The sequence below is a fragment of the Acinonyx jubatus genome, chromosome B4 (assembly GCF_027475565.1).
Source record: "Acinonyx jubatus isolate Ajub_Pintada_27869175 chromosome B4, VMU_Ajub_asm_v1.0, whole genome shotgun sequence".
NCBI classification, from domain to species: Eukaryota; Metazoa; Chordata; class Mammalia; order Carnivora; family Felidae; genus Acinonyx; species Acinonyx jubatus.
Genome location: NC_069387.1, coordinates 11,347,176 through 11,374,508, shown reverse-complemented (window position 1 = coordinate 11,374,508; position 27,333 = coordinate 11,347,176). Strand labels below are relative to the sequence as shown.

At 47.4% G+C, this 27,333-nt stretch overlaps 1 protein-coding gene across 6 annotated transcripts in view; it reads right to left on the bottom strand.

The window, feature by feature from the left end:
- CAMK1D (calcium/calmodulin dependent protein kinase ID) overlaps positions 1 to 27,333 on the bottom strand; it is a 503,116-nt gene that overhangs the window by 243,078 nt on the left and 232,705 nt on the right. For all 6 annotated transcript variants that reach the window (XM_053225283.1, XM_027073424.2, XM_027073425.2 and 3 more), the window contains exon 2: positions 24,364 to 24,495. In XM_053225283.1, coding sequence (XP_053081258.1) covers positions 24,364 to 24,495 — 132 coding nt within the window. The remainder of the gene's footprint in view (positions 1 to 24,363; positions 24,496 to 27,333) is intronic.

Sequence of the window (27,333 nt, the reverse complement as noted above, 5' to 3'; positions counted from 1 at the left end):
GTAGCTAGCTAGCGGCCTCCCGGGGGCTCGGTGCTCAGCAGTAAAACAAGAGCACTGACTTACGACAGCAGTTCCCAAAAGCTGCTCTCAGTACCCGTGCCCGACAGGTTCTGATCCGTCAGTCACGGCATCGGGAAAACCAGTCCAGGAAAAGGAGGGTTTGGAGGTGGGGTTTTTTTTTTCTTTTCATTTTTTTCATTTAGAGGTTGTTCTTTATGCCAAGATCCCCTCTTTCCTATATTTTTTCATAATGTTAAGTGTATTTCTTCTGTGACATGACTTTCATGGTAATTCAGTTGGTTTGGATGTGTGGATACAAAAAAGTTGCTCAATAAACATTTCCTGAACAACAGAAAGGAAAGCTCTTGTACAGGGAAGTACGTGCATCCTGTGTGAGGCACGGGTCCATTTTTTAACCATCAAGAACATAGACAATGCCCTTTGGCAACCAGAAATTGATTAGTACTTCACAGAAGATAGATACCTTGGCTTCATCCACAATATATTTCAGTGGTTGTATCGGATCAATGAGTCAAACTAAGGCCATCGTGAAGGTGAGTGAGGGGAAGGGCACCTTTCCCACTCTGTGTGTCGATCTCTTTAATGTTCTGATACAGGCACATCTGTTGAAGGCCAGGAGGAAAAGGGCAGAGGTAACAGATCTTGCCCAAACAATGGGGTTATTTTTGGGGTCTATCACCTGGGGCATGGGATGGGGCCCTCGAGAGACAGGAAAGGGAGGCTATAGGAGGGAACAAGAGAAGGCAGAGGGGAAACCAGATCTTCTCTCTTGGCCAAGGTGTTAAGGGGTCCATAAATTCAGCATTTTGCTTCTAGATGGCAGGTGAGAGAGAGTAGAAGCAACCTGGGAACTAGGAAGGCAGGTTCCCAGACAGACATACATGGACCGGACAGAACCCTTGGGCTACAGATAGCAAAATACATCCCTTGAAGAAAGGTCTTGAGTTATGGGAGCCCCCACGTTTAATTTTGCCTTTGTCATCATACCCCAGCACTGGGTGTCCTCAGAAAAGCCAGAGGGACCCAAAGGAAGAGAGACTGAACACAGCTTGTTTGCCTGTGTCTGGGCCTGTGTGCAAAGCAATGGGTGACCATGTTCCCCGGTAGGAAACACAAAGCAGAAGGTTACTTGTGGGGCCTGGGTCAGGTTCTCTCTCTCTCTCTCTCTCTCTCTCTCTCTCTCTCTCTCTCTCTCTCTCTCTCTGGTGGGGTCTTCCCTCAGAACCTGCTGTGAAGCACAGGTGTTGTTTTTAAAAAAGGAAGTCAGCCTTCCCAACCACTGAAGTGAGCCTCTGCTGCCTCCCTTGTTACTCGGTCCATTTGCTAGCATACATAAACATGCTGACTTTTCAGACATATAGTTGGTCTTATTTTAATCATCTTGGGCTCTTTCCTCTACCAGTTGGTGTCCTAGAAGATGACACTGATCAGGGGCACTTACCCTGACCCACTGTTTCCCTCCCTTGCAAAGGAAGGACCTACACAATGGCTTCCTCAACTCGAGGTCAGCCTCTGGCCTCAAGGAGGTCCCTGGCTCAGAGAACGGCTCTTAGGCAGTCAGGAGCCAGGTGGGAAGTGAGGGCTCTGTGCGAGGGCAGAAAGGGAACCCCCTGGAGCCCTGAGTCCATGTTCTCAGCCGCTGCCATGTATGGCTCCAAGTAACTCCGGTGGGACCAGGCTTCAGGAGGAAATGTCAGTGCCCCAGCATCCAGGACGTGAGACTCACGTGTTTACATGCGTATTGAACTGGATCCAAAACTACCTGAGCTTTTGGAGGATTCAAAACAGAAATGAAAGCAAATCTTTCTTGCTAAAAGTCAGCCATCAGGATGTTCTGCGTCTCTCCTTACAAGGCATCCTGTAAGGGTGGTGGTGGGTAGGGAATCTGACTGCAAGCGGGGCATACCTCTGCGATGGTAAGAGAGACGTTCCTCTGAAGAGGAACACATCTATGCGTTTTTAATTGCCTGATTCCCATTTAAGTGTGAGCACTTAACAACTCTTGGTGGACAACTCTTGGTGGGGTGCTGGGTTCACACCACGGCCCCTATTTTTCTGGGCACAGCTCTTAAAACACCAAGAGGAGCCACCGTGGGCCACAGTTATGACGTGTGAGCCTGGCCCTATCTGCTTGATCCAAGGATAACTTTTTTTTTTTTTTAATGTTTTATTTATTTTTAAGAGACAGAGTGCAAGCAGGGGAGGGGGGCAGAGAGAGAGGGAGACACAGAATCTGAATGAGACTCCAGGCTCTGAGCTGTCTGCACAGAGCCCGACACGAGGCTCGAACCCACGAACATGAGATCATGACCTGAGCCGAAGTCGAAAGCTGAACCGACTAAGCCACCCAGGTACCCCAATCCAAGGATAGCTCTTAAGCCAAGACAAGTCTATGCTGTCCCAGGATTCTTAAGTTTGGAAAAGGAGAGAGGTAGAGAGGGGGTGGGGGCTGGGAGGGGAGGAAGGGAGGGGAGAGAATTAGGTTGAGTTTTACCCCCGATTACGCCCTACAAAGAGGATTGTGAATTCCCAAAATGACATTCCAGCAACAGACCTGAGTGCCCCTCCTGAGGGTCTTGCTTGCTTGTTTTTCTCCTTGATTAGCTAAGATAAACCAGCATTCTCCTAATAAACATCTTTTACTTAAGGTAACTGGGGTTGGTTTTTTTCTTTAATACAAAAATCCTGTAGGTCTATGTTAGGCTGCTAATACTTAAAAAACACAGTATAAACAATTTAAATATACTGAAGATGCTCTCCAAAGTGTTGTGAAAGACTTTATATAGGTTTGCTGGGAGAAAGCCACTGTGTTATTCATCCACACTGGGCCTTCCGCAGCGTCGGGGTCTACGAATACTCAAGAACACTCAGGTTCCAAAGTGCTGGATCCAATAGGCCCAGAGCAGTGTCCCTAGCAAACCTCTAGTTTCACAAGGCTGAAAGAAGCTGGTGGCGTCAGTGGCTTACCCGCCACAGAGGACCCTCGGTGAAAACTTAATGCCAGGCGTGCTTCAGAGTGCTCCACTGACTGAGGGGAAGTGCTCTCTAGAGCAGGGCAGATGTTGCTGTCTGGAAGCCTCCAGGAGGCCTCAGGGAGCCAGATGGCAAGTCACTGAAGACCAGCCCTAACGGTCCAGGCTGACCCTCGAGGCCCTCACACGCTCTTGCACTTGGTCACCGCATTGGAGAAACAGCTGTAGAAGCAGACAGGAGACCTTGGGCTGTGACGGCTGAGTCCGTGCTTTGCAAAGTGTGGTCTCTGGACCCATGAAAATGCAGCACCTGGAGCCAGAATCTGGGGCTGGGCCCAGCAATCGGTAGTGTCACAGTCCCTCCAGGTGATTCTGATAACCTCGTAAATTGGGGGAACCACCAGCTTAAACCTCAATGACTTCCAAGAAAGACTGGCTGAGGGGCGCCTGGGTGGCTCAGTCGGTTGGGCGTCCGACTTCAGCTCAGGTCGTGATCTCACGGTCCGTGAGTTCGAGCCCCGCGTCGGGCTCTGTGCCGACAGCTCAGAGCCTGGAGCCTATTTCGGATTCTGTGTCTCCCTCTCTCTGACCCTCCCCCGTTCATGCTCTGACTCTCTGTGTCTCAAAAATAAATAAACATTAAAAAAAAAAAAAAAGAAAGAAAGACTGGCTGACCTGTGAAAGACAGCTCAGCAAGGACTTTACCTCTTTACTACACTTTACCTCTCTGTAGGGAAGGCAGACCATGTGGTCCGAATAGAGCTCCTAGCCTACTTACTACTGGGCTGTCCCTAAAACTGATCGGTAGCCTTTCCAGGCTGTGTGTGATTTCCCTTATTTCCGGTTAGCTTTTTTAAATCCCCAAATTATTATATATGTCTGTATTAGGAGGCAGTATCTCTCTCTCTCTCTCTCTCTCTCTCTCTCTCTCTCTCACACACACACACACACACACACACACACACACACACACACACACAGATACAAGGGCTTAGATCTGAGAGGCGCCTTGATTGTTTTAATTTATTTATGGTTGAGAGACAGGCACAAAGACAGGGAGAGAGAACCCCAAGCAGGCTCTGTATCGTCAGCATGGAGCCCAATGTGGGGCTCAAACTCACAAACCGTGAGATCATGACCTGAGCCGAAATCAAGAGTCGGACTATTAACCAACTGAGCCCCCCAGGCGCCCCAAGAGACACCCAGGTTTTAACCTCTGTTTGGACAAGCTACTGACCTCCCCGAGCTCCCTCATGGGTAACATGGAGACTCAACACCTGCCTTACGGTGGTGTTACACAATCTGGAGACAAATAACACAGTACCAGGATATATGTGTTGGACAACAGAGGTGTGACCGGCAGCACCACCAGCCTCCTCCTCCTCCTCCTCCTCGTCTCTTCTCCACCTAATCATATGTACAGCCTCCTTCTTAGACAGTGGCCTGTATGGTTTTGGAGAAGGAAGTCCACTTTTTTGTTTTTTCCTGGCAAATCACATGCTACTTTCCTTACTTATCACTTAAAATGTATTGCCACTCTTCCAAGTAAGAGCAATATACCCGTATAAGCCCCTGCACCTTGCCAGCTTTTTATTTACTTACTTGCGCAAGTCTTAGGGTTCAGACATCATTTCAAGGATCTCTACTCACATTCCCCAGAAGCTGCTCTCCAAGCATGCAAAGGCAAAAAGAAAAACAGGTGTTCCCAGGAGGGCGGAAATTGTTTCCGCTGAATACTGTGCCCTCACGCCGACAGCCACTTTGCCATCATAATGTTCTGATTACTCCAGCTCTGCTTAGTACAAAATCACACTCATGCAGCCCTTGAAAAGATAAGAACTCAAAATGGAAACGCTACCTGAATGAGAAAGCCCCAAACACGGAATTTATTTTGAATATGGAGATGTGCAAACCGACTCAGGGGGCAACGTCAGATAAAAACTAAGGGTCCTATTAGAAAACAGCATCACCCTTGCTGTTTGTCTTAAAACATACCTGGCTGAAAATAGGATATTAAAAATGCTATCTTGAGGCCCCTGAGTGGCTCAATTGGTTAAGCATATGACTCTTTATTTCGGCTCAGGCCATGATCTCAAAGTTCGTGAGTTCAAGCCCCGCATCGGACTCTGCGTGTGCCGATGGTGCGGAGCCGGCTTGGGATTCGCGGTCTCCCCCCCCCCCCCCCCCCCGCCCCGCCCGCCTCTCTCTCTCTGCCCCTCTCCTGCTCATTCGTGTGCTCTGTCTCTCAAAATAAATAAATAAACTTTAAAAAATGCTATCTTAGCAAACGAACAAAGAAAACAAGAGACAAACCAAAAAACAGACTCTTAAGCAGACTCTTAACTACAGAGGACAAACTGGTGGTTATCAGAGTGGAAGTGGCGGGGGGGGGGGGGGGGGGGGGGGGTTGGTGGTGGATGAAACAGGTGAAGGGGATTTAGAGCACACTACCTTGATGAGCACTGAGTAATGTATACAATTGTTGAATCTCTATACTGTGCACCTAAAACATAACCTGTATGTTAACTCTATTGGCATTAAATTTTTTTAAATACTATTTTAACAGTGGCAAATTCCAAACTATATGTTTGCCAAGATTATTTCTCTTACACACACACCAAGGAAAAACCGACTCATATAACTGGAGCCATCACACTCAAGAGACACTGGGAAATCAGCTCACCCTTTCCTCCTCTCGTAGAACTCTAACTGTCCCTGTAGACACTGCGTTCTCTAAATTCTCCAGATAAAATACTCTAGTCTCCCTCATTCCAATGTTACATCATCTTCCCTCACAGGGGATTGTTTCCATCTACCCTAAATTTCAGCTGTGTCTTCTGAAGGAGTTCAAAACATGCCACCCCCAAATCTGCCGTGCCGACATACTGAATGTTTTGAGTTAAGAACAGCAAACATACAAAAAACACTCGTGACCTTCCTTCCTTTTCTCAAAAGCAGGAGATGAGATTCCCACGTGAAAGATGGCCTTTCTCTACCAGAAGGAAAGTAACACTCCTGTCATCAAGGTCGAGAAGTTGAGAACAAGAGAATTCTGCACAGACCTTATTAAAGTAATTCCCATCTACCTTTAAACTCCCCCATAGACTTTAGTCACCATCCACAAGCCTCTCTTTGCTTCATCTAACGCAGAAGTTGGCTTCCCTATCTCCTTGTGTCTTCATTCCTCACGAAGGCTTCCGTACCCCGTAAAACTGATGTTCACTGCCTTTATACGCTTTTCTCCTACTGATCTGTCTTCTGCCAATTCAATTCTCACAGCCAGCCTAAAAGACTCCTTAGGAGGGTAAAGGAAAAGTGTGCCCCTACATTTCTGTGTCCTCAGGTCCCACATTCTGACCCTCACCCCGCCCACGACAAATGGTGAACTGCACTGATTTAATTGGTGTAGCGCTCTCCTCGCTCTAAAAGAAGAGATGAATTATCATGTCTACATGTTATGGTTCTAAATCTCCAAGGACTTTTAAAAAAAAGCATAGTGCCCCCACAAAACGCTGGCCACTCAAATACAATCATAAATATATGTTAACTGATGCCAGTTGTCACACTTCTCCAGGTTAAACATGACCAGTTGCTTCTGGCTCTCCTCCCAGAACCTGATTTCTCACCTTTGGCCCTTCTTGTGGCTCCTTATGAAACCTCCAGAAGTGCTCGCCTATTCTTAGGCTGGTTTCAGAACACTGGGAGACAGTATTCCATGACTCTTGCTTTTTTTTTCTCTCTCTCTTTCTAATGTGGCTTCAATGATATGTCATTTAGTTATGATTCATGTTCTAATTTTCAAATACAAAGTGGAACTTGAGCTGGTTAACAAGCCCTGTTTGAACAGTAAGGTTGTGCATACAAAATATATTTCCCACTGTCATCTGAAGCCGAGTCTCAGAGGAGGTAATCTCTAGCCAGTTCGACACTCAGAGTCACTGGCTTTGGACAGAGAGTCGTATGACCCAGCCCAAGCAGTCTCCAATCTTCCAGGGAAGTTAGGGAGGAAGGGGGGGGGGGGGAGGGAGGGAGGGAGGGAGGTTGGAAGGAAGGAAGGGAGGAAGGGAGGAAGGGAGGAAGGGAGGGAGGGAGGGAGGAAAGGAGGGAGGTTGGAAGGAAGGGGAGGGGAGGGAGGGAGGGAAGAAGGAAGGGAGGGAGGGAGGGTGGAAGGAAGGGAGGGAGGGAGGGAGGGAGGGAGGGAGGAAAGGAGGGAGGTTGGAAGGAAGGGGAGGGGAGGGAGGGAGGGAAGAAGGGAGGGAGGGAGGGAGGGAGGGAGGGTGGAAGGGAGGGAGGGAGGGAGGGAGGGTGGAAGGGAGGGAGGGAGGGAGGGAAGAAGGGAGGGAGGGAGGGAGGGTGGAAGGAAGGGAGGGAGGGAGGGAGGGTGGAAGGGAGGGAGGGAGGGAGGGAGGGAGGTTGGAAGAGAAGGGAGGGAGGGAGGGAGGGTGGAAGGGAGGGAGGGAGGGAGGGAGGGTGGAAGGGAGGGAGGGAGGGAGGGAGGGTGGAAGGGAGGGAGGGAGGGAGGGAGGGTGGAAGGGAGGGAGGGAGGGAAGAAAGAGAAAAGCAGGAAGGAGAAAAGAAGGGGCATCCTAAAGTCATCAGTGGTGACAAACACAGACCTGAAGTCAAAACTTCAGAAGATGAATCCTCCCACTATGCACTACCAATAACAGTAAGTGTTCGTTCCATTTGGCCCATCCTACAAATCCAGGCTATAGTCGCGGCTCCACAGGTCTGAATGTCCACCCTCCCGAGTACAATGCATCTCGACAGTGCGAACCTTAATACGCCACGACGTGCAACCTCTCCACCTGTGTCTGGCATGCCAGTCCCGCACACGGGGAAAAACGATCCATCCCCAGCACGCCCCCTCTCCCCTCCCCCGCACAACGCGCCCGCCACATCACCCCCCTACAGCCGAAACAAACACGGTGATGTCATGGAGGGCTGCGGGTTTGGGGCTGATGGCTGTCTCAGCCTGTCTCATTTCTCTCAGGCCTATGGGGTCTTGCGAATTAATTCTGTCAGACCTCCCCTTGGAAGGAGAGAAAAACGTCCAAAGGTACAGCCCTGTGTCTGGCCATTGGCTTGGCTTCTCTGCTTCTGGCCGTGCTCCAGCACATCCCCAAATACTCAGATTTCAAAACACGCTTCCCTCAAGGCTTACCTCCCTATGTACCCAGAGCTATACCGATCCTTCCTCCTTATGTCCCAGGGGAAGTCCGTGGGGCCGCAGCCCTGGCCAGGTCTCCCCCTGATCATACACATACACATAGAGGTCACAGCCTCTACCTCCCCTGCGCAGCTCTGGGGGACCTTCATCTCGCACACCATCTCGGGGAGCCACCTTCATCTCCCCAACATCCCCCCCAGTACCACCCCCCCTATGCAAAATGCTGCAGAGGCTACCCCCCCTGCCCCTGGAGGAGGTAACAAACCCTTTAGCCTCACCGGCGGGTACCTCTGTGCTCTGACCCGGCTTCCCTGCGCCTGCTCACATTAACCTTCTCCATCATTCCAGCCCCTCTTCCAGACTCAGCCCACACACGATGTCTCTCTCTGTCTAGAGGTGTTCCAGCTGTTCCATCCCGAGACCTCCCTCCCCTGCCGCCTTTCCGGAAAAGTCTGCCTTCCTTCAAGGTCTCTCCGATGCCGCTTTCTTCTGACTCACCAGGTGGCTATGATCGGTGCCTCTCCTCAACCCCGTCTGCCAGGCGTCTGTGCCCCTCCTGCAGTGTGTCCCAGCCACCTTACACACACTTGATGGATGTTCCAGGAAAGCTTCCTCTCTCACCATCTCAGTTCCTCGAAGACTACTGCATTTGACTTGCTTTTGAAAGCGTGTGTACTGGGATCACTAAGCCTCAAGAAATGAAATCTAGGGGGGGTACCTGGGTGGTTCAGTTGGTTGAGCGTCCAACTTCAGCTCATGATTTCACAGTTCGTGAGTTTGAGCCCAGGGATCCTTTGTGTGTGTGTCTCTCTCTCTGCCTCCCTCTCTCTCAAAAATAAAATAAACATTTAAAAACTGAAATGAAATCTAGGAATTCAGGGACGCCTGGGTGGCTCTGTCGGTTGAGCCTCCAACTCTTGACTTGGGCTCAAGTCATGATCTCACAGTTTGTGGGTTCAAGCCCCACATCAGGCTCTGCACTGATGGCATGGAACCTGCTTGGGTTTCTGTTTCCCTCTCTCTTTGCCGCCCCCTCCCCACCGCCCCAGTTGCTTTCTATCTCTCTCTCAAAAAATAAAACTAAAGAAGGAAGGAAGGAAGGAAGGAAGGAAGGAAGGAAGGAAGGAAGGAAGGAAGGAAGATCGATGGATCTAGGAATTCGGCTCGAATTAATGCCAATATCTTTCCAGAAGGTAGTTTTCTCACTGGAACTTTAGAGCCATTAATAGAGACCTTTTCATATTTAAAATGCTGGACAAGCTATAAACAGGAGAGGCAAATCTCAACCAGAATTGTTTTAAACTATAGGGGCCTGCCTTTGGGGCACCATTCACACATTTCCCTCAGTCTACATTTTAAAAGAGAGTATTAAGTGTCCCATCAGAGAAGAACTGGCAACCAAAGGGGGAATTCTCTTCTTGTTCTGATGGGGATTTAATGTATCGTGTTGAAACTATTTTTTGTTACTTTTTAGTGTCAATTTCTCTCTTTGAAATGAATGTAGATTTGTCACTCTCAAACATTTTGTTAAGAGACAACTAGTTACGTTTTCAAAGTACTTGAAGATTCTATTCTCTGAAAGAAATAAAGCTTATAGAAATTTTTTAGAGGGAAGGGAATACATATCACCTTTCTCAATCTTTCCTGGTGGGAAATTGGTTTACTCCAATGCAAAGGGCCTGCCTGCTGTGTCCCAGGGACCTTGCCAGGTACTACAAATACATTTGGACCTCAGTTATCACCCCTGTCCTCATGGACCTTTCAATGCAGTGGAAAAGAAAGACAAAGGAAATGGTTAATTACTCTATATTGTGGTGAGTGGTTCAAGGGAGAAAAGTACCAGATGCTGCTGGATGTCACAGAAGGGGCAGCTAAATCATCTGGCTTCCTGCAGGGAAGTTTCCTAGAACAGAGCATCTCAAGGGTAAAGGAGCCAACAAATGTCTTGAGGGTCTGGCTACCTGGCATCTTCTAATTCAGAGGCGCCGGGGCGGGGCCTGGGTGTCTGCATTTCTAACAAGCTCTCTGGAAGGGCTGATGCTTTCCACCAGACCACACTCTGGCCAGCAAAGCACCAGAAGACCAGACCCCACCCAAGGCCAGCCCAGCCCGGTGCTGAGGAGAAAGTACATTTAAGCAGAAGAGGTGATGTGAAAACAGCTCAGCCGGAGGGGAGACCACAGAGGGAGCCATTCCTTTTAATCTATCTTGAAGAGGTAAATGAAGGCAGGCAGGAAATAATTGAAGGCTAGGAACATTTCTGCAGTCTTGGAAGTGAGATGCAGCCTTCTTAAGTAGATGTGAGAGCTATCCAATTCAGAGTAATTAGAAGACACATCTACATTAGCTAAAAGTCTGAACTACTAAAAAAAAATTGTTAAAGGGACCTGCGTTATTTCAAATACTTGACGGCTCTTGAACCTACAGCCCACCCAGGGTCACTGCCACATCTCTTTAAGTGAAAAGGCAATCGCAGGCATCTAGCACACTGGTTTCAAGACCGTACCACCTTTCATTTTTCCAGGTAGGTTTCTTTTGAGGAGAAAGGACAAATTTCAACTAGATCTGTATCCTGGGAAACCAAATTCTAAAAGAACAAGACTCTGTATAATAAATGTAGCACAGGACACTATTCGAAAAGAGACACAATGAAAAGAAAAATCTAAATGATATATTGACATTATGGGTTAGTTCGTTCAAAAAGTAGATGCAGGTAAGTAGTGTAAAAGGAGACAAAACTGCACACACGAACTGAACTCCTGAGCTCAGAGACTATAGGATCCGGAGTACGTGTTCTGAAAAGCCTCACTGCCGTCTGTTCGTCTGACTTGGCAACAATATTGTGGAAATATCAGGCATATTTCTTGCATAAGTAGTTTCTTCAGAACAAAATTTCCATTCAGAACTTTGTACTATACTGCTTGACATTATTGTATTTGTAAAGGAAGAAAAACCACTCATTCGAAATTATTTTTTAAGCAGGAATACTATCTTTTTGGAAAAATCATACCGACAGCATGTTAAGACCAATGGACTTCATAATAACTTACTAACAATTGTCCCCAAACTACCTAAATGAGCTAAAGCATCCATGCCTGCAGAAAAAAATATTGTGTCACTTCACTAAGTGACTATGTTCTGCAAAGTAAAAACGGCTGGCCATAATGCCCCAGGAAATTACACCAATAAGCAACTTATTCTTTTTTCAGCGTTACTGTGGTATAAGCAACAATGAGCAACTAATTCATGGATACTCTTGGAGGGTCAGGTTAAGGTGCGTCCCCTTGCTCACCTATTTCTACAATCTTGAGGTTTTAAAAGAGAGGAAGAAAGAAAGGAAGAGGAAGGAAGGAAGGAAGGGAGGGAGGGAGGGAGGGAGGGAGGGAGGGAGGAAGGAAGGAAGGAAGGAAGGAAGGAAGGAAGGAAGGACTGCATTATCCCTTTCTCTCCAGACTGGACACTCATTAAAAGAATAGCCAGGGGCGCCTGGGTGGCGCAGTCGGTTAAGCGTCCGACTTCAGCCAGGTCACGATCTCGCGGTCCGGGAGTTCGAGCCCCGCGTCAGGCTCTGGGCTGATGGCTGGGAGCCTGGAGCCTGTTTCCGATTCTGTGTCTCCCTCTCTCTCTGCCCCTCCCCCGTTCATGCTCTGTCTCTCTCTGTCCCAAAAATAAATAAACGTTGAAGAATAGCCAATGCTTGAATGAAAACTTCTTTCTGCAAGACCTAAAAGAAGGTCTGCAAGACCTTTAGATCTAAAAAAAGTTACGCATGGATGTATAAAAATGTTCCATTAATGAAAGTTCTGTGGCTTCCTGAACAGACGGACGTATCCCACAAACAGCACCTGTGAATCGAGACCCTGCTCAGCGGCTCCCCCTGTCCTGCCTCACCTACCCTGGGCCTCTGTGAGATGACCCAACGTCCCTCAAACCCAGTCTGATGTCCAGGGCAGCATGTAAGAAGGCTGCTCTCCCCTTGTTTCTAGAACATCCTGGAAAGGTACAGAGACCGCAAAGGATCGGGCAGGCCAAAGAAGGAATAGGAGCTGGGCACAGGTGTTTAGCACATCTCCCTGTCCTGAGGCTGGATGGGGAGAGTGGAGCAGGTTTCCTGGATTACAACCGCACCCCCGAGAAGCATTCCATAGTTCCCAAATTATTCCCCAGTCTGCAGCTGGCTTCCTCCCACTGCACTTCTGAGAGGTACTATCTTCATTTTCTTGACAAGAAACGGGCACAAAGGACCAACATCATCAAACACACCTGAAATGGGAGCGAAGCCTTCACGTGTTTCATCCGAAACACAGGCTCTGAGGCTGGTCCCTGGGCCTCTTTCTAGTGAATTCCAGAGTACCAGAGGCAGTGTGGGTCAGAACACAAGAACCACAGCAGCCCCGCATCACCACAGAGGCGGGAGCAGAAAGAACAGCACATCTCATTGAAACCACGGGGGAATTTTCCAAACCTGATTCAATATCCTGTACTGGAACCTGGCCAAGCTAGTGGGACAGAGTCCTCAGTGGGCACCGAACACACCAAGGGACTTTTAAAGACAAGGAAGAGTTATGTCTTTCATTCTCCTAAGGGAAGCCCTCCAAGGGAGCCAGTGTGGGTATGTGGAAAGGGCTCTGAATTAGGAGGTCAGAAACCACCACTCTGGATCCACACCTGCTCATGTTAGCTCTGTGATCGTGGGCCAGTCACCGAACCTCGCTGGACCTGTCTTTTCACCTGAACGTCAGAGAGCTGGACCAAGATCCCTAAGCTCCTTTTCCGGTTCTAAGGCTCGGTGACTAATGTTAGCGGAAGCAGAGTGGAAGACAGACAAGGAGAGCATGGGCTTTCATAGTTATTTTCAGCAAGAAAACCAGCAAAGCTGACAGATTCTCGGTGATTCTGCAACTACACTGGGGATCCGGCCACCTCGTGCTGCTGGCCCTGTTCCTTCTGCCAGCAGGGTTTCCTTGGGCTCCCACAGGGCAACCTTACAGGGCATGCAAACTTGTGTGATGTAACTTCTGGAAAGGCATCTTCTCCCACCATCCTATTCCCACTATTCCCAGCATCTAGGAGGATGTCCTCTGCACACGTAATAATCATATCAACAGCAAGTATCTGGAGAGCCCATGCTACATGCCAGGTGCTCTTCTAAGTGCCTTATGCGCATTGATTCTTCAATCTCTCCAACAACTATCTGAGCCAAGTACTAATGTCATCCCCATTTTCCTGACAATGGAGGCACAGAGTTGAAATCATCTGCCCAAGGTCACAGAGCTTCTAAGTGATGTCATTGGGTGAAAACTTAGGTAGGCTCATTCCCAGGTCTTCACCAATATTTTATACTGCCTCTCTAATGACAGCAGAAAGTAGACAATTAGAGGCTCATTCTTTCACCATTAATGAGCACCCCCTACATGCAGCGGGTTGTTGCCTACATCAAGAATATGTGGCTAAACATCTGACATCAGCTTAGGTCATGATGTTGTGGTTCATGAGTTCAAGCCCCACGTCGGGCTCTGTGCTGACAGCTCAGAGCCTGGAGCCTGCTTCAGATTCTGTGTCTCCCTCTCTCTGCCCCTCCCTCCCTCGCACTCTGTCTCTCTCTCAAAAAAATGAATAAACATTAAAAAAAAAAAAAAAAAGAACACATAGCCCTGATTAAAAAAAAATTTTTTTTAACGTTTATTTATTTTGGAGACAGAGAGAGACAGAGCATGAACGGGGGAGGGTCAGAGAGAGAGGGAGACACAGAATCTGAAACACACATAGTCCTGATTTAAAGAGACAACACGCTGACACCAGGTGGATCAAATCATAATGGGAAAGCTCTGCCTGGTATTACTTACATGGTCTCTGGAAATTTCATAGGAAGTCCCAGTTCCTCATCTGTAAGATGTGGATAACATCTACTTCATAGGATTACATAAAACAGTGCTCGTAGAAGTCCCAGCTAGTTTCTAAATTATGGCAAACTGAGAATAACTATATTTAAAATCTCAAAGGATAGGTATAAATTGCTCTAGACTTCAGTGACCTAGGTTGAGACAAGAGCTGGATTCTGATTTTTGAGTTATCAATTTTTTTAATGTTCATTTATGTTGAGAGAGAGAGGGAGAGAGGGAGGGAGAGAGAGGATCCCACGCAGGCTCCACGCTATCAGTGCAGAGCCTGACACTGGGCTCGATCTAACAAACCACAAGATCACAACCTGAGCCAAAAGCAAGAGTCGGATCCTTAACCGACTGAGCCACCCAGGGGCCCCGTCAATATCTTACTTGAATTAATTCACATCTGTTTCAATTAATCTACTGACACTTGTTGACGTCAATCATCTATTGAAATCTATAGATACTTACTTCTTACTACAAGCACTCAGACTCCTACCTGTTGTTTCTAGAGCATCCAAAGTTCCCATGGTAGTTTCCTAACAGAAGGGAGGGCTGGGCACCCTAAAACATGGAAGGCAGCCCCACTAATGAAAAGCTCTCTGCTGTGCCCCCAGCTCCATCACGCACTCAAATTATACTCTATACCTCAGGTTCTCCTTCCATGAAATGATACAACAGTTTCTGCTCTCACCTCTCCCACAGAGATATTCCGAGCTCTTACTAAAGTAGAATGGGGGTAGCGATGCCTAACATTGCATCGTCCCCAACACGTGAACATTTCAAAGCTCCAGAAGGCTTTTATGCATTATTATCTTACTTAGGTACCTACACTCAGAGTTTTAACAGTCTTGAGGGTATATTTACCAATTTCAGCAAAAAGAATGCTCTGCTCTGCAGTAGAAACATATAAAAATACTGAAATGTATTTAAAATGTGTGTGTATTGGGGCACCTGGGTGGCTCAGCCAGTTAAGCTCCCAACTTTGGTTCGGGTCACGATCTCACAGTTTATGAGTTTGAGCCCTGCGTCAGGCTCTGTGCTGACAGCTCAGAGCCTGGAGCCTGCTTCGGATTCTGTGTTTCCCTCCTTCTCTACCCCTCTCCTGCTCATACTCTGTCTCTATCTCAAAAAATAAATAAACATTATGAAAAAAATTTTTTAAATGTGTGTATATGTGTATATGTACATGTGTGAACATGTGCATATGTGTATATACATATCCACACAGATGTACATGAATATATGCACACAGGCACATGTATACATGCGTGTATCCAACACATCAGCTCTGACACCAGATCTATCACAACACAGTACTTGTTCACAAATACGCTTGTGTGTGTTTGGAGTCCCCGGTGATACCTACCACATGTCTGAATCATACAGTCAACACTATTTTAAAAATATTTATTAAAAAAATGCAAATGGCTAAAAATTGGATACTGAACCCCATTTATCAAATTCCATGCAACTACTATTTTAGAAATGATTTCTTTTGTTACATACTTCTTGAAAACTTCAGACAGTCACCTAAGACTCTGGCCTCAATTTTAAACTGACTTTGAGAAAAGATGGTCCATCATACAGCTTTAAAATAGTGCCTGTTTAGGGGCACATGGGTGGCTCAGTCTGTTGAGGATCCAACTCTTGATTTTGGCTCAGGTCATCTCACAGTCTGTGGGTTCGAGCCCTGTGTGGGGCTCTGTGCTGAGCACAGAGCCTGCTTAGGATTCTCTGTCTCCACCTTTCTCTCTCTCTCTCTCTCTCTCTCTCAAAAATAAATAAACATTCAAAAAACTAAAATGAAATAAAATAGTGACTGTTTAAACCACATCAATGATAACCTTGGACTTCAAATATGTAAAGTAAAATTGATTCTCCAAATGGCACATAAACTAAATGATCAATCATAAATAAAACCCCACTAAAATAATTTTTCTGACCGTATAAATAATGTCCAAACCATGCAGAGAACAGAACTGTCACAAAATCAAAGTTGAACAGAAAAAAAAAAAAAAAACCAACAGTAGACCTTTGATGTATATTTATTTATTTGCCTGGATTTGCCATCTTAGTCTATCTCGGGACTTCTGAACTTCATTTTTCCTACTGTGTGATCCTCTAATAGAAGCTATTCTGGCTTTTTTTTTTTTTTTTAATTTTTTTTTTTTAACGTCTGTTTATTTTTGAGACAGAGAGAGACAGAGCATGAACGGGGGAGGGTCAGAGAGAGAGGGAGACACAGAATCCGAAACAGGCTCCAGGCTCTGAGCCGTCAGCCCAGAGCCCGACGCGGGGCTCGAACTCACGGACCGCGAGATCATGACCTGAGCCGAAGTCGGACGCTTAATCGACTGAGCCACCCAGGTGCCCCTATTCTGGCTTTTTTAAAGCATTAGGTTACAAAATATATACACACTTCTGTTGGAATCATTTAAGTGAAATCCAATCGTGAGCTAAGTAAGTTCACCGGAGAAGGAGGAAAGCATTTGCCAAGATATATCGTTAGAGGAACTTCGACCAGCAACCAGCCCACACGAGGCTCACTCCCCAGCCACGGGGTTAGGTGGCAGGGAGCAGGGAGGTAGCACTCTAGATAGGATGGAAACAAGCCTGCAAATAAGGGACACTGCCTCTAAACGTGTGAGGAAACATGTTGTTTCTTCAACGGCTCTAAATACCTGCATTGTCACATACACAGTAGAAAAGGTGGGTAGAACAGCTAGACTGGATTTAAGTGTGCTCCGTGGCCATAGGAGAATCAGGTTCCCCTCCTCTTCTTGAATGCCCGCATGGGCTGATACACCTGCCATCCTCTGGGTCACAAGGCCAGAGAGGGCTGTAAATCAGAACAGATTCCTTCCTCACCCTGGTCCCTCTTCCCTTACTCAGTACCCAAGTTCATGCTTCTAACCTCCTTCTTATCCTTGGAGTCCCCCACCTAACCCTGGCCTCCACCCTCACCATCACCTCTTCAGTTCAGGGCTGGGTTCAGAAAGCAGACATCACAGGCAGAAGCAGGAGGGACAGAGGTAAATGCTGTGCCATGGGGTCTCAGAGGGCAGGGCTACCCAGGCAAGGACAATCATGGGAGGATCTTCAAGGAAGGGCATCTCACCTGAGGCATGGCCCGCTGACGCAGGTAGGAGAGGTGGGGAAAGGCAGAGGCTTGAATCGTCTGTTCAGGAATCATCTGTTCCTTTTGGGGAGATCTAAACTACAACACGGGGTGTGGGAGGGGGCAGGGAGGTGCACACTAGACAGAAAGATCACCAAGTGGGACGCCTGTTCACAAGTGTTTGGAGTCCATCATGCAGGTGGCTTTGTGGAATCAACATCAGACATGCATTTAAACTCTTATTTCACAGACAGCCTGGGTGGCTGAGTCGGTTGGGCGTCCGAATTCAGCTCAGATCATGATCTCGCGGTTTATGAGTTCGAGTTCCGCATCAGGCTCTGTGCTGACAGCTCAGAGCCTGGAGCCTGCTTCGGATTCTGGGTCTCCCTCTCTCTCTTTCTTTCAAAAATAAATAAACAATTTTAAAAATTAAAAAATAAAATAAAATAAACTCTTATTTCTCTTATTTCTAGTGCTGTGGGAGCAGGGACTGATGGAAGGGAGACTGGCCAATCCAGGAAAGCCACACTTAAGGCAGTATTTGGGAAGCAGAAACCGTAGGCTGGAGAGGTCCCAGAGGTTCATGGTCACTGCATGGATGAACCAACATGCTTGCTCAGGCCAGTCTGAGCATCCCTGTTTTGCAGTAAGGGATACCACCAATTCTATTTTCCTTGCATTCTTGGAGGTCTGCAAGCAATGCCCAAGGAATTGATAATAAAATAAAATACACTGATGATAATAAATATAATTGACAATAATTTAAAAATCTGCTGATTCTGGATCACAAATCAAATAAAAAATGTTCTTGGATTATGTGGACAGGGTACCACGTGAAGCCACTAGAAAGCATCGAACGTAGTCTCTCTGGCTATAAAACTGTATTGGCTTCAGACCATTTTTCATTTCTCACATACACACAAAACGTGAAGATGAAATAAACAGTGGGTATCAACTGTGGGTACAAACGGTGGTCCACACAAAGCTGAGCTGACTGTCTACCCGGCAGGGAAAGACTCCTCACTCAGGAGTCAGACCCACAGGGCCCCCAGAACTAGAGAAGCGTAGGTATAGAGAAAAAAAGGGAGGAAGCACACCAAATCAGGCAAGATCGAGGTCAGGTCTCCGGTAGGGCCATAGGGAAGAGTGTCAGCTCTTCCTTGTCATTCGATGCTTCCCCAGAGTCGGGTTTCAACAGGTCCGGGATGGGCTGTGTCCACATTCCAGGAGGCCTGGGGTCACTGGACAGACACACCAACACATGCGTGCTCTAAGCTCGGCAAGATTGAGACCTTAATCACACAATGACCAAATAAGGGACCTGCATCCCTCAACCTCTGTTTTAAGTGAATGACTTTTTTTTTTTTTTTGTCCAAAATTCAGGAACTTTCAGTAAGGGTTTTCTAGGGTAGTCAGGGTTCTAGAATCAAAAACGATAAACCCCCCTATTTGTTATCACATGGCCTTTCGCCATGACTTTTCATACTTCCTGCCAGTGTCCTTAATTCCAAAACTACCTTCCCAAAGAAAGGCCTCCCTGTGTTAGAATACCACCTTCTAGACAGGTCAGACAGACCCTTAAAAAGCTGTGCTGGTGCCCAAGAAACTCAAGCTTTACCAGCTTAGCCATTTTCAGTCATTGGAAAAGTGGTTTTGTTCACCCTGAATCAATGAATTTCTATTGAAGCGTATGTTTCCCTAACACACACAATAAACTGGCGCTTGGCAGTGATTTAAACAGTGAACAGGGCCAGCCGGCCATGAGAACAAAGCCACAGAACAGAAGCCAGCCAGATTTAAATGAGTTAATCTACGGGGAAGCCTTTCTCTGAAGGCTATTACTTAATACAAAACCAGCTGTCCTCACCTTTTGGTGTTCAAGTCGCCTCCCTTCAAGTTAGTCTGCACCAAGAGAAATGGGTCTGGTCTAAGAAAACCAGAGAATCAAGCTATGGCAAGGAGCATCCAAGCCTCTGGAGCCCTGCTGTGGCCGGTTAAGTGTTGACTCACTCTCTCTCCAGAAGGCCCAGCCCCACCACGCTTCCAGCAATCCACCCTGACCTTGGTCACAGGGGCTCCTAGGTTTTGGCATCTGCCACCTTTAGCAGCCCCCATCCCCTTCCCATACACACCTGTTGCTGAGTTGTGCTGACCTGACCAACTGCTACGCCAGCCTCTTCAGGCCAGGAATGGCCATTAACTGTCCCTCTTCCTTCTGCCACCCTGAAAGAGCCAGGCTCGCCTCTTGCACCCAGCCAGTGGCCAATAGCTGGGCTCCCCACTAATGGGATGGTAGGCTCATGTCAATTCCCCTGGCTTACAATGAAACCCGGCTCTTTGAAAGGGACCACAGTTGAGTGCCGTCCTAAAGTGAAACCTCTCGCCTCAAGGAAACTGCCTGGCAGGTTTGTGCGTGCACATCTTTCCACACTCCTGAACACAGAAGGGCGTTCCCAACCCCTGGGCGGGGAGACTAGGAGGTAAGGACCCTAAACAGCTCTTCTCAACACAGAGAAGTTGGTGTGTTTGAATCATGAGGTGGGAGCAGGGGAGGAACCCCACCATAACCTCCCACACACTCGGTCTAGGATGGGGCCTGGGCATCAGGATGTTTGGAAAAGCATCCCAGGTGATTTTAACCTGCACCCAGGGTAGAAGATCACTGATTTAGGGAGAAAACAATGGAGACGCTCAGCTAGGACTCTCCAATGCACCCAGATGGAGAATATCCAATTTCAAAGCAGGTCCTCCCCAGATCCCTCCCCTCAGCAAGACGATCTCTGCAGCTGCAGAGTATCCTTGGGAACAGCACGGTGAACTCTGGTGCCACACCTCATTCACACGGTGCCTCTAAACCAGGCTGAGCCTCGGTTCCCCCAGCTATTAGGAAAGGGATCTTCTAGATACATTTGTTTTGCTTCTCTTGTCTCCATTTTCCAGCTTCATGTTTCCCCTTCTCTCCTCATCTTGCATTTAAATGCACACTCCTATATATGCCTTTCTGCCTCTCCAAAAATGCACAGGGGGTTCTTGAAATTCGATTTGGGTAATGTCTGCCCTCGAAGTAAATAACACCATAAAAACTATAAGCTCTATAATCCAATCAGGGGATGGAACATTAAGAACGTGATATTCCATAAGGCATAAAACACTCCATTCCTGAGACTATAAAACCAACCATTCTGCTGGAGAAACTCATGCAGGATCATATAGACCCTGCCTCTTAAATGCCAGATGAGATCAGGAGTTCTCTGCTACACAGCAACTGTCTACTGTGATGTTAGTCATTTTTTATTCCTTTTGAGCCTGTTTTAATATCTATTTATCAAGTAGAAAATTCATTTTAGAACCACTTTCAGAGCAAGTATAAAGACATCCTTAAGGATAAATTAGCTACATTACTTTGATTCAATGAAATACATAAATCTCTCACCCTGCATAAGCTCACAGCCCATAAGAGCACAAGCCATCTCTCAGATGGGCCTGCTTAGATCAAAAATGGCACAGAAACACACAAATGACTAGGGTACAGAGCAGAAGCGGGCATAAAGTAGGTCTCCTTGGGACCCCATCTACAGTGATATAGCTGTAGAAAGTACCAAAAGATTTTTTGTTCTACGTCATTTCAGAAAACTTTAACATCCACCAAGCCCAGATCACAACCATGTTCCAGACTGGCTGGTCAACTGGCCATCCCAAGACCCTCAAACTCAGTGAGTCTAAATCAGAACTCACCACCTGCCCTCCAGTGCTTGCATTTCTTTCTTTTAGAAAAAAAAATGTTTTTTAATGTTTATTTTGTTTTTGAAAGAGAGACAGAGTGCAAGCAGGGGAGGGGCAGAGAGAGAGGGAGACACAGAATCCGAAGCAGGCTCCAGGTTCCCAGCTGTCAGCACAGAGCCTGACATGGGACTCAAACCCACCAGCCGTGAGATCATGATCCGAGCTGAAGTCCGATGCTTAACTCAGTAAGCTACCCAGGCAGCCTGCTTGCATTTCTGATCTCAGTTAAGGAGCTGCTAGCCACCCCAGCTATCCAATCAGAAACGTGGTAGTTATCCTACAACCCTATCTCCTCTCAACCCTCTCTCCACGTCTTCCAAATCCCTATGTCCTGGAGATTCCATTCTGTGCACACCCGCATCTCTGTCTCTTCCATCCTGGCTCACAGCTCCTGTTTCAATGTGTTGCTTCCCAGACTCCTCTGACGACACTGCCCCGGTGCATTGAGGCCCCCCCGCGTCCAATCTATCCAATGTTCCACCACAATAATCTTAATGAAACAATCCTGATCACATTGTTCTTGCATTAAAACCCTTCGGTGGCTATTCCATCAACTATGGAATGATGTTCCAAGTCCAAAGCAGGGAATGTGATCCCCTACAGTCCAACCTCTCCAACCCCATGTCCCCATGCCTCACCTTGAACCCTCTGCCCTGGTCAGATGAGCTACGTGCCGTTCCCAGCACACGAGCCTGCCTCCCATCTGATGGGGTGGCTCCTCCTGGTCAGAATATCCCCCTGCCTCTCTGCACCACCCCAAAATATACTCATTGTGTGAACCCACCTCCTCCAGGAAACGTCTGCTCACACCCCACCCCGAAGGAAGCACCAGACAGCCCTAGCCTTAAGCCTCTGGCCAGTCTTCTCTCACGGTATCTACAACATGATCACACTTACTCAGGAACACAAGGAAGGCAGAAACTATCTCTTATCTCTTCAACCTCAGCGCCTAGCAGTGCCACCTGGTGCGTAGGACTTTAATAAATACTGGTTAAATGTGTGCATGTTTCAACGATCACATTCTAACAGCTCCAGAACTATTTTCCTGACCGCTCGCGTACTTTCAGTCTGGCTGCTTCTGATATGGAACTGCCTCTTATTTCACTTGCAAATCATCTGCGGAAGACCAAAACTACATCAGTACAGGAGATACAGAACCTTCTTATCCCCTGAGGAATCATTTCTCTGTTCTTTGTTCTTCAAAGAAGAATCACACTTCAAGGCCCTCCAACAGCTGGGAGTGAGAAATGATCGAAACGAATACCTCCAAGTCCCTGCCCTCCCTGCTTCTCAATGCCCTCTCCCTAGAAGTGATTACTGACTCAGGCTCAGGGTTGAGACATTAATTAAAGGAGAATGATCGTGGTGTAAACCAAGACTGGCTCGTGATGTCTGTATCTGTGGGTCCCTTGCCCGTGTAGATGCAGAATAACCCTGAGAATAAAAACTGACTTCCCTGGTTGTGTGGCTTCTAAGCCTATGAGGGAGTTACCTGAAAATAAAGGTGCCATTCTCAATTCAGCAGTGGCAGCCCCTGGGCCCCCGGTGGAGGCTCTGGAAGGCTCTGGGCCCACCCAGAATTCTACCTAACATGTCATATATTCGCGACGTGGCTGCAAATACCCTCTCCCCCAAGTGCTGATTTCATATTGGAAGATAAGCAATTTAAATAAATGTTTCATTAACATAGTGCTTTCCTGCTCGATGCTAATGTACTTAGAGTAATTTGTTTTCCCAAATTCTCTTCCATAGACTCGTTTCATGCAATCCTCCAAAGGACAATCTGAAACTCTTTGGGTCCCTAATAGACAATCCAGAGAACCTAGAAACCAACCAAACAACCAAACAAATAAGCAAAAACCCTTACACTGAAAAGCTGTTGAGACCTATTTGTTCTGGAACACATATCACACATGCTGCGGAACATGACAGACCATCCTGACCACTTTGGTGGCCCTGGGTTCACACTGATGGCAACACAGCATCATTCAACAGACACTACCGGTCCCAGGGAGACAAGTGGGAGAGGTGGGTTACACTGGAAGAATGTGAGTATGTAAGATATTGTTTTGACGCCCTATAAGGCGTGTTCCCATTCTGCTTTGCTTATCTGTACATGCATTCTTGCTGTGTGTGGATTCCAAACCCCAAAAATTTCAAGGATATTTCCAACATCCTTCATTAATAGAAGCTCTTAAAAACTTCATAGCGTAATGCTCAGATACACTCCAAACGTGCAAAAGCAGGTACCATATAAGGGTTTGTTCCCCCAAACCTGTGAGACTCGGGGCAGCAACATGATCACAGTGATGTGGGCAGCTGACTGGGCAGCAAAAGACACAGGCATCTGGGTGGATCCCGCCATAGTGTCTTGGCTTTGTGTATGCTACTATGCTAGAGGCAGGATTTTGGTTCTATTACACATGGGAGCAAAAATAAAACCCAATGAAGAGGTGAAGCACTTGAGCAGTACACTCTGTGGGATGGGCTGGGGGCCATGCACCGTGTGTGTGTGGCAGGAAGCAGAAGACCCATTAAAGAGCGTGGAATAACCCTGGTGAATGGAGTTGGCTCTCCAGGCTCTGCCACAGAGGAGCCACAAGGTGTGGGACAAGTGACTCTACTCTGAGCTCCATCTCCTTCTTGTAAAAGAAAAGAAATGATAACAATACGAGCAGCAGGTGGCTACCCTGAGCTAAGCACTCACAACATAGCATGTGCTGTTGAAAGCACTTTATAAACACTTGTTAGGCACCATCTCACCTACTCCCGAGGACGCCTGTGAGGAAGAGATCATTAATTCCAGTTCATGGAGAAGGGCTCAGAGTTCAGGGACCAGCCCACGGTCGCCCAGCTAGGGTGTGTTCAAAACCAAGTCCACCTGACTGCTGTTCTTTGGAAAGAGTAGCTCCAATGACTGCCACAAAAGCTGTGAGATTATATATTATATATATATAATATATATGATATGTAATTGAAATGCCTTGGATTGTGAGTAGCTTGTTCTGTGAGTGTTCCGCAAGACGAGCAAACATTTCTAATAAATTTTAACTTGATAAACAAGCAATGTCTTGCAATATGAGTCGTATGTGACGCTGAACGTCACATGATGACAACTGAGCCAATGGTTCTTGAAGTTCACTTTGGTATACAAGGGCTTTGGGTTGCAAGCATATTTCTGGAACAAATTATACTCGCAAATCGGGATTTTACCGCATATGCAAAATGCTCTGAATGCAACGTAAGAACATCAGTCATCGTTAACACGGCCCACCCCCTCTGGCGCTCGGATCACCCTCTTTGACCGCCGCTGAGCAACTAGCTCATAGCTGCAGCTCCTTCCCCTGGATTGGGACCCAACAATCCAGCGGTGGCTGGAGAAGGAGGCAGGGCCCCACCCGGGTCACTTACTTTCTCAGAACCGCTATCTCGTTCTCTATGCTGCTCTCCTTGCCTTTCAGCGCCTTCTTCGGGATGCACTTCACCGCAAAGAGCCTGCCACTCGCCTTCTCTTCAGCTAAGACCACTTCAGAAAACGCCCCGCTGTGAACAAAGAGGGAGAAAAGGAAGCGGCTTAGACGCAGGAGTTGTGGCTCCTCCGATCCCACTACCAAGGTCTAAGGAATGATAACAACAATCGTCCTCACTACTGTTACTTTTTTTAGCGAGCATAGCTCCCTACTGGACTTCTTGATGCGAACAAGTACCTTCGTGCAATGGGACATGTGGATGTCCACGTGGGTTTGGCCACCGCCCGGTGCCACCTGCCACCCCACAGAACACTGCAGCAGTGGCCTTTGAGTGAACAGGGACGCTCCCGGAATGGCTCCTGTGGAGAAAGAGCATGCCCATCCCCTTGCCAGCCCCCACACCCAAGTAAATGACAAAGTAGTGCCAAAATTTCTAGCTTCCTCACAGGTCCTTCCATCCCAAGGAGATTTCAGAGCACGCTGCAAACATTAATTCTTAGAGACAGGTAAGGATATCATTGAAGCATGAGCTGGTGCAACGCGTGGTATTGACATGGGGTTAATTAATTGGCAAAAACACACAAGTTTTCAATAAGCGGCTTTTTTTTTTAAACAAACAAACAAAAACACACACGATGCCCTGCGTGGGGGAGACTTTTCTGCCTGAAAATGTAAACTGAACTCTGCAAAGGCAGAGCAGCAAAGGACATTCGGGGTTGGAGAGCTCATTTCTCCGAGGAGGCTCTGGTCATCGAGCCCCAGAGCCAGCACCTCAGTGGCCACCATGTCACCCACCCTAGGTACCATACTCGGGCTGGCGGGCAGAACTTCCCTAAGGGCTCAAACAGGAATAGGTTCGTCCATTACCCACTCGAGGCCTCAGTAACTTGGGCCCTGTGCACACGGGCCATGGAGAAACCACTGTCCACTGAGTCACTCTCTGTCTCTAGACTTGTCAAGGACCAACTCTTTTTCCTTCAGAGGAACACTACACATGGCTTCTACACAGTTATAATTAGAGACAAACGCTCCTACATCAAAAGAAACCACTAGAAGGACCAATATCAACCCAATACCAGAGCCTGAGGGTCTGTTCTTCAGTCAACATCAAAAGATGCTTAAGCAAGAATTTCAGACTTTCCTCTCCCTCTGCTTACCCATCTGACAGGGACACACATCCATCCACAGACAAATATATAGTTTTAAAGGAAATACAAATATATAGTTTTAAAGTCCCTTCCGGGGAGAAGAATTCACTCTACTTAGCACAGTAAATTGTGAGTCTTCAGACAGTGTTCCTTCTGGAACATAAACTTGAGATAAATATATATCTATAGAATTATATAAACCCAAGGGGGAGAGGTTGGGGGTTCTACCAAAGAACCAAAGGAAAAATGTCAGAACCAAGATCTTCTGCCCAAATCCACACATCAAGTAGGATTTTCCCTCACAGCACCACATGCCTCGCATCGACAGAAACCTTCCAGAATCAACTAGAACTACGATTATGAAATAGAAACACAAAAAACCCACAACAGATTGATCACAGAGTGATTAATGGAATCAGACGTTCCCAGCGGCGCTTGGTCACTGCCAACGGATTCCGCCTACGGAAACCAATTCTTGGCAACTTTAGGGGATCCCCCGAACCCAGCTGTCTCTTCTCCTCACCTCTGTCTCAGGGACAGACTGACACGGATTCACCACACAACAAGGGTTCTCAGGTGGAAGGAACCATGCACAATCATGTATATGGTCCCTTCTGCTATCCTCCAGGACGTGGAACAAGGACGATGTTAGAGATAAGAAGAATCAGTGAGGGAAGACGAGGAGTCTGGCACGATGGGTGACTTTCTACTGGGGAGTCCATGCATTTGTTTTCAGTTTCCCTATTTGCCACTTAGGTCCCTGATGCTGATGACACCACAGTGGTTCCTCTCCTGAGTTTGTTGAACTTACCAGGTCCATTTTCCACAAGAGAGAGAAGCCCTTTAGCAGCAGTGACCACTGCCAGACCTGTTAGACTTCCCCGCTGCCCCCTGCCCCACTCTGCACCCACCACACTCCCTCCTCTTCAGAATCTGCACCAAGGGTAACAGACTATGCCCAACACAGAGGAGGGATTCGGCTTGGGTAGCTATCAAGCGCTCAGAAGAGTAAGCACCTCCTTATTCCATGGACAGTTCTCTCCCTGGAAAACAGAGTGGGAAGTGAGGTTTCTGTGTGAATTGACCCCTGGGGAGGGAACTAGGTCCTCCATCAGAGCCAGTACTGGTGGGCTACTGCAAGACACTGAGGTCAAGGTGAGGCACTGGCACTCCTGGATCGAGGGCTCTCTGCCTTCATCCCTGACTTCAGGAGGGATGGACTATCTGTGACCTTGAGTGAGGGCAGGACAGTGGGACATAGATATGTAAGGGGCTTCACAGGCTAAGCAGCTGGGGCTTGACCACAAGTCACCTGTGAAAGGGGACAAGGTAGGCCCCTGATGGCCAAGGATGCCCCCAAGACTCCAGACATCTCCATCAACAGTTAACAAGTAGAATCACAAAAGCCAAGGTTACGGTCCTAGTCTCTCAGGCTGAAATGCAGTCTGCAATCCCATTTCTGGGCATGCTACCAAAAGAATCAATAGCAGGGATTCAGATATTTGTACACCCATGTTCATTGCCACATTATTCACAACAGCCGAAGGGTGGAAATGACCCAGATATGCATCAGTGGATGAATGGATAAACAAAATGTGATCTGTCCGTGCAGTGGACTATTATTCAGCCACAAAAAAAGAATGGAATTCTGACACCTGCTACAACATGGATGAACCCTGAAGACATTATACTAAACGAAATAGGCCAGAATCTAAAGGACAAGTATCATATGATTCCACTTACACAAAGTACCTAGGCTAGTC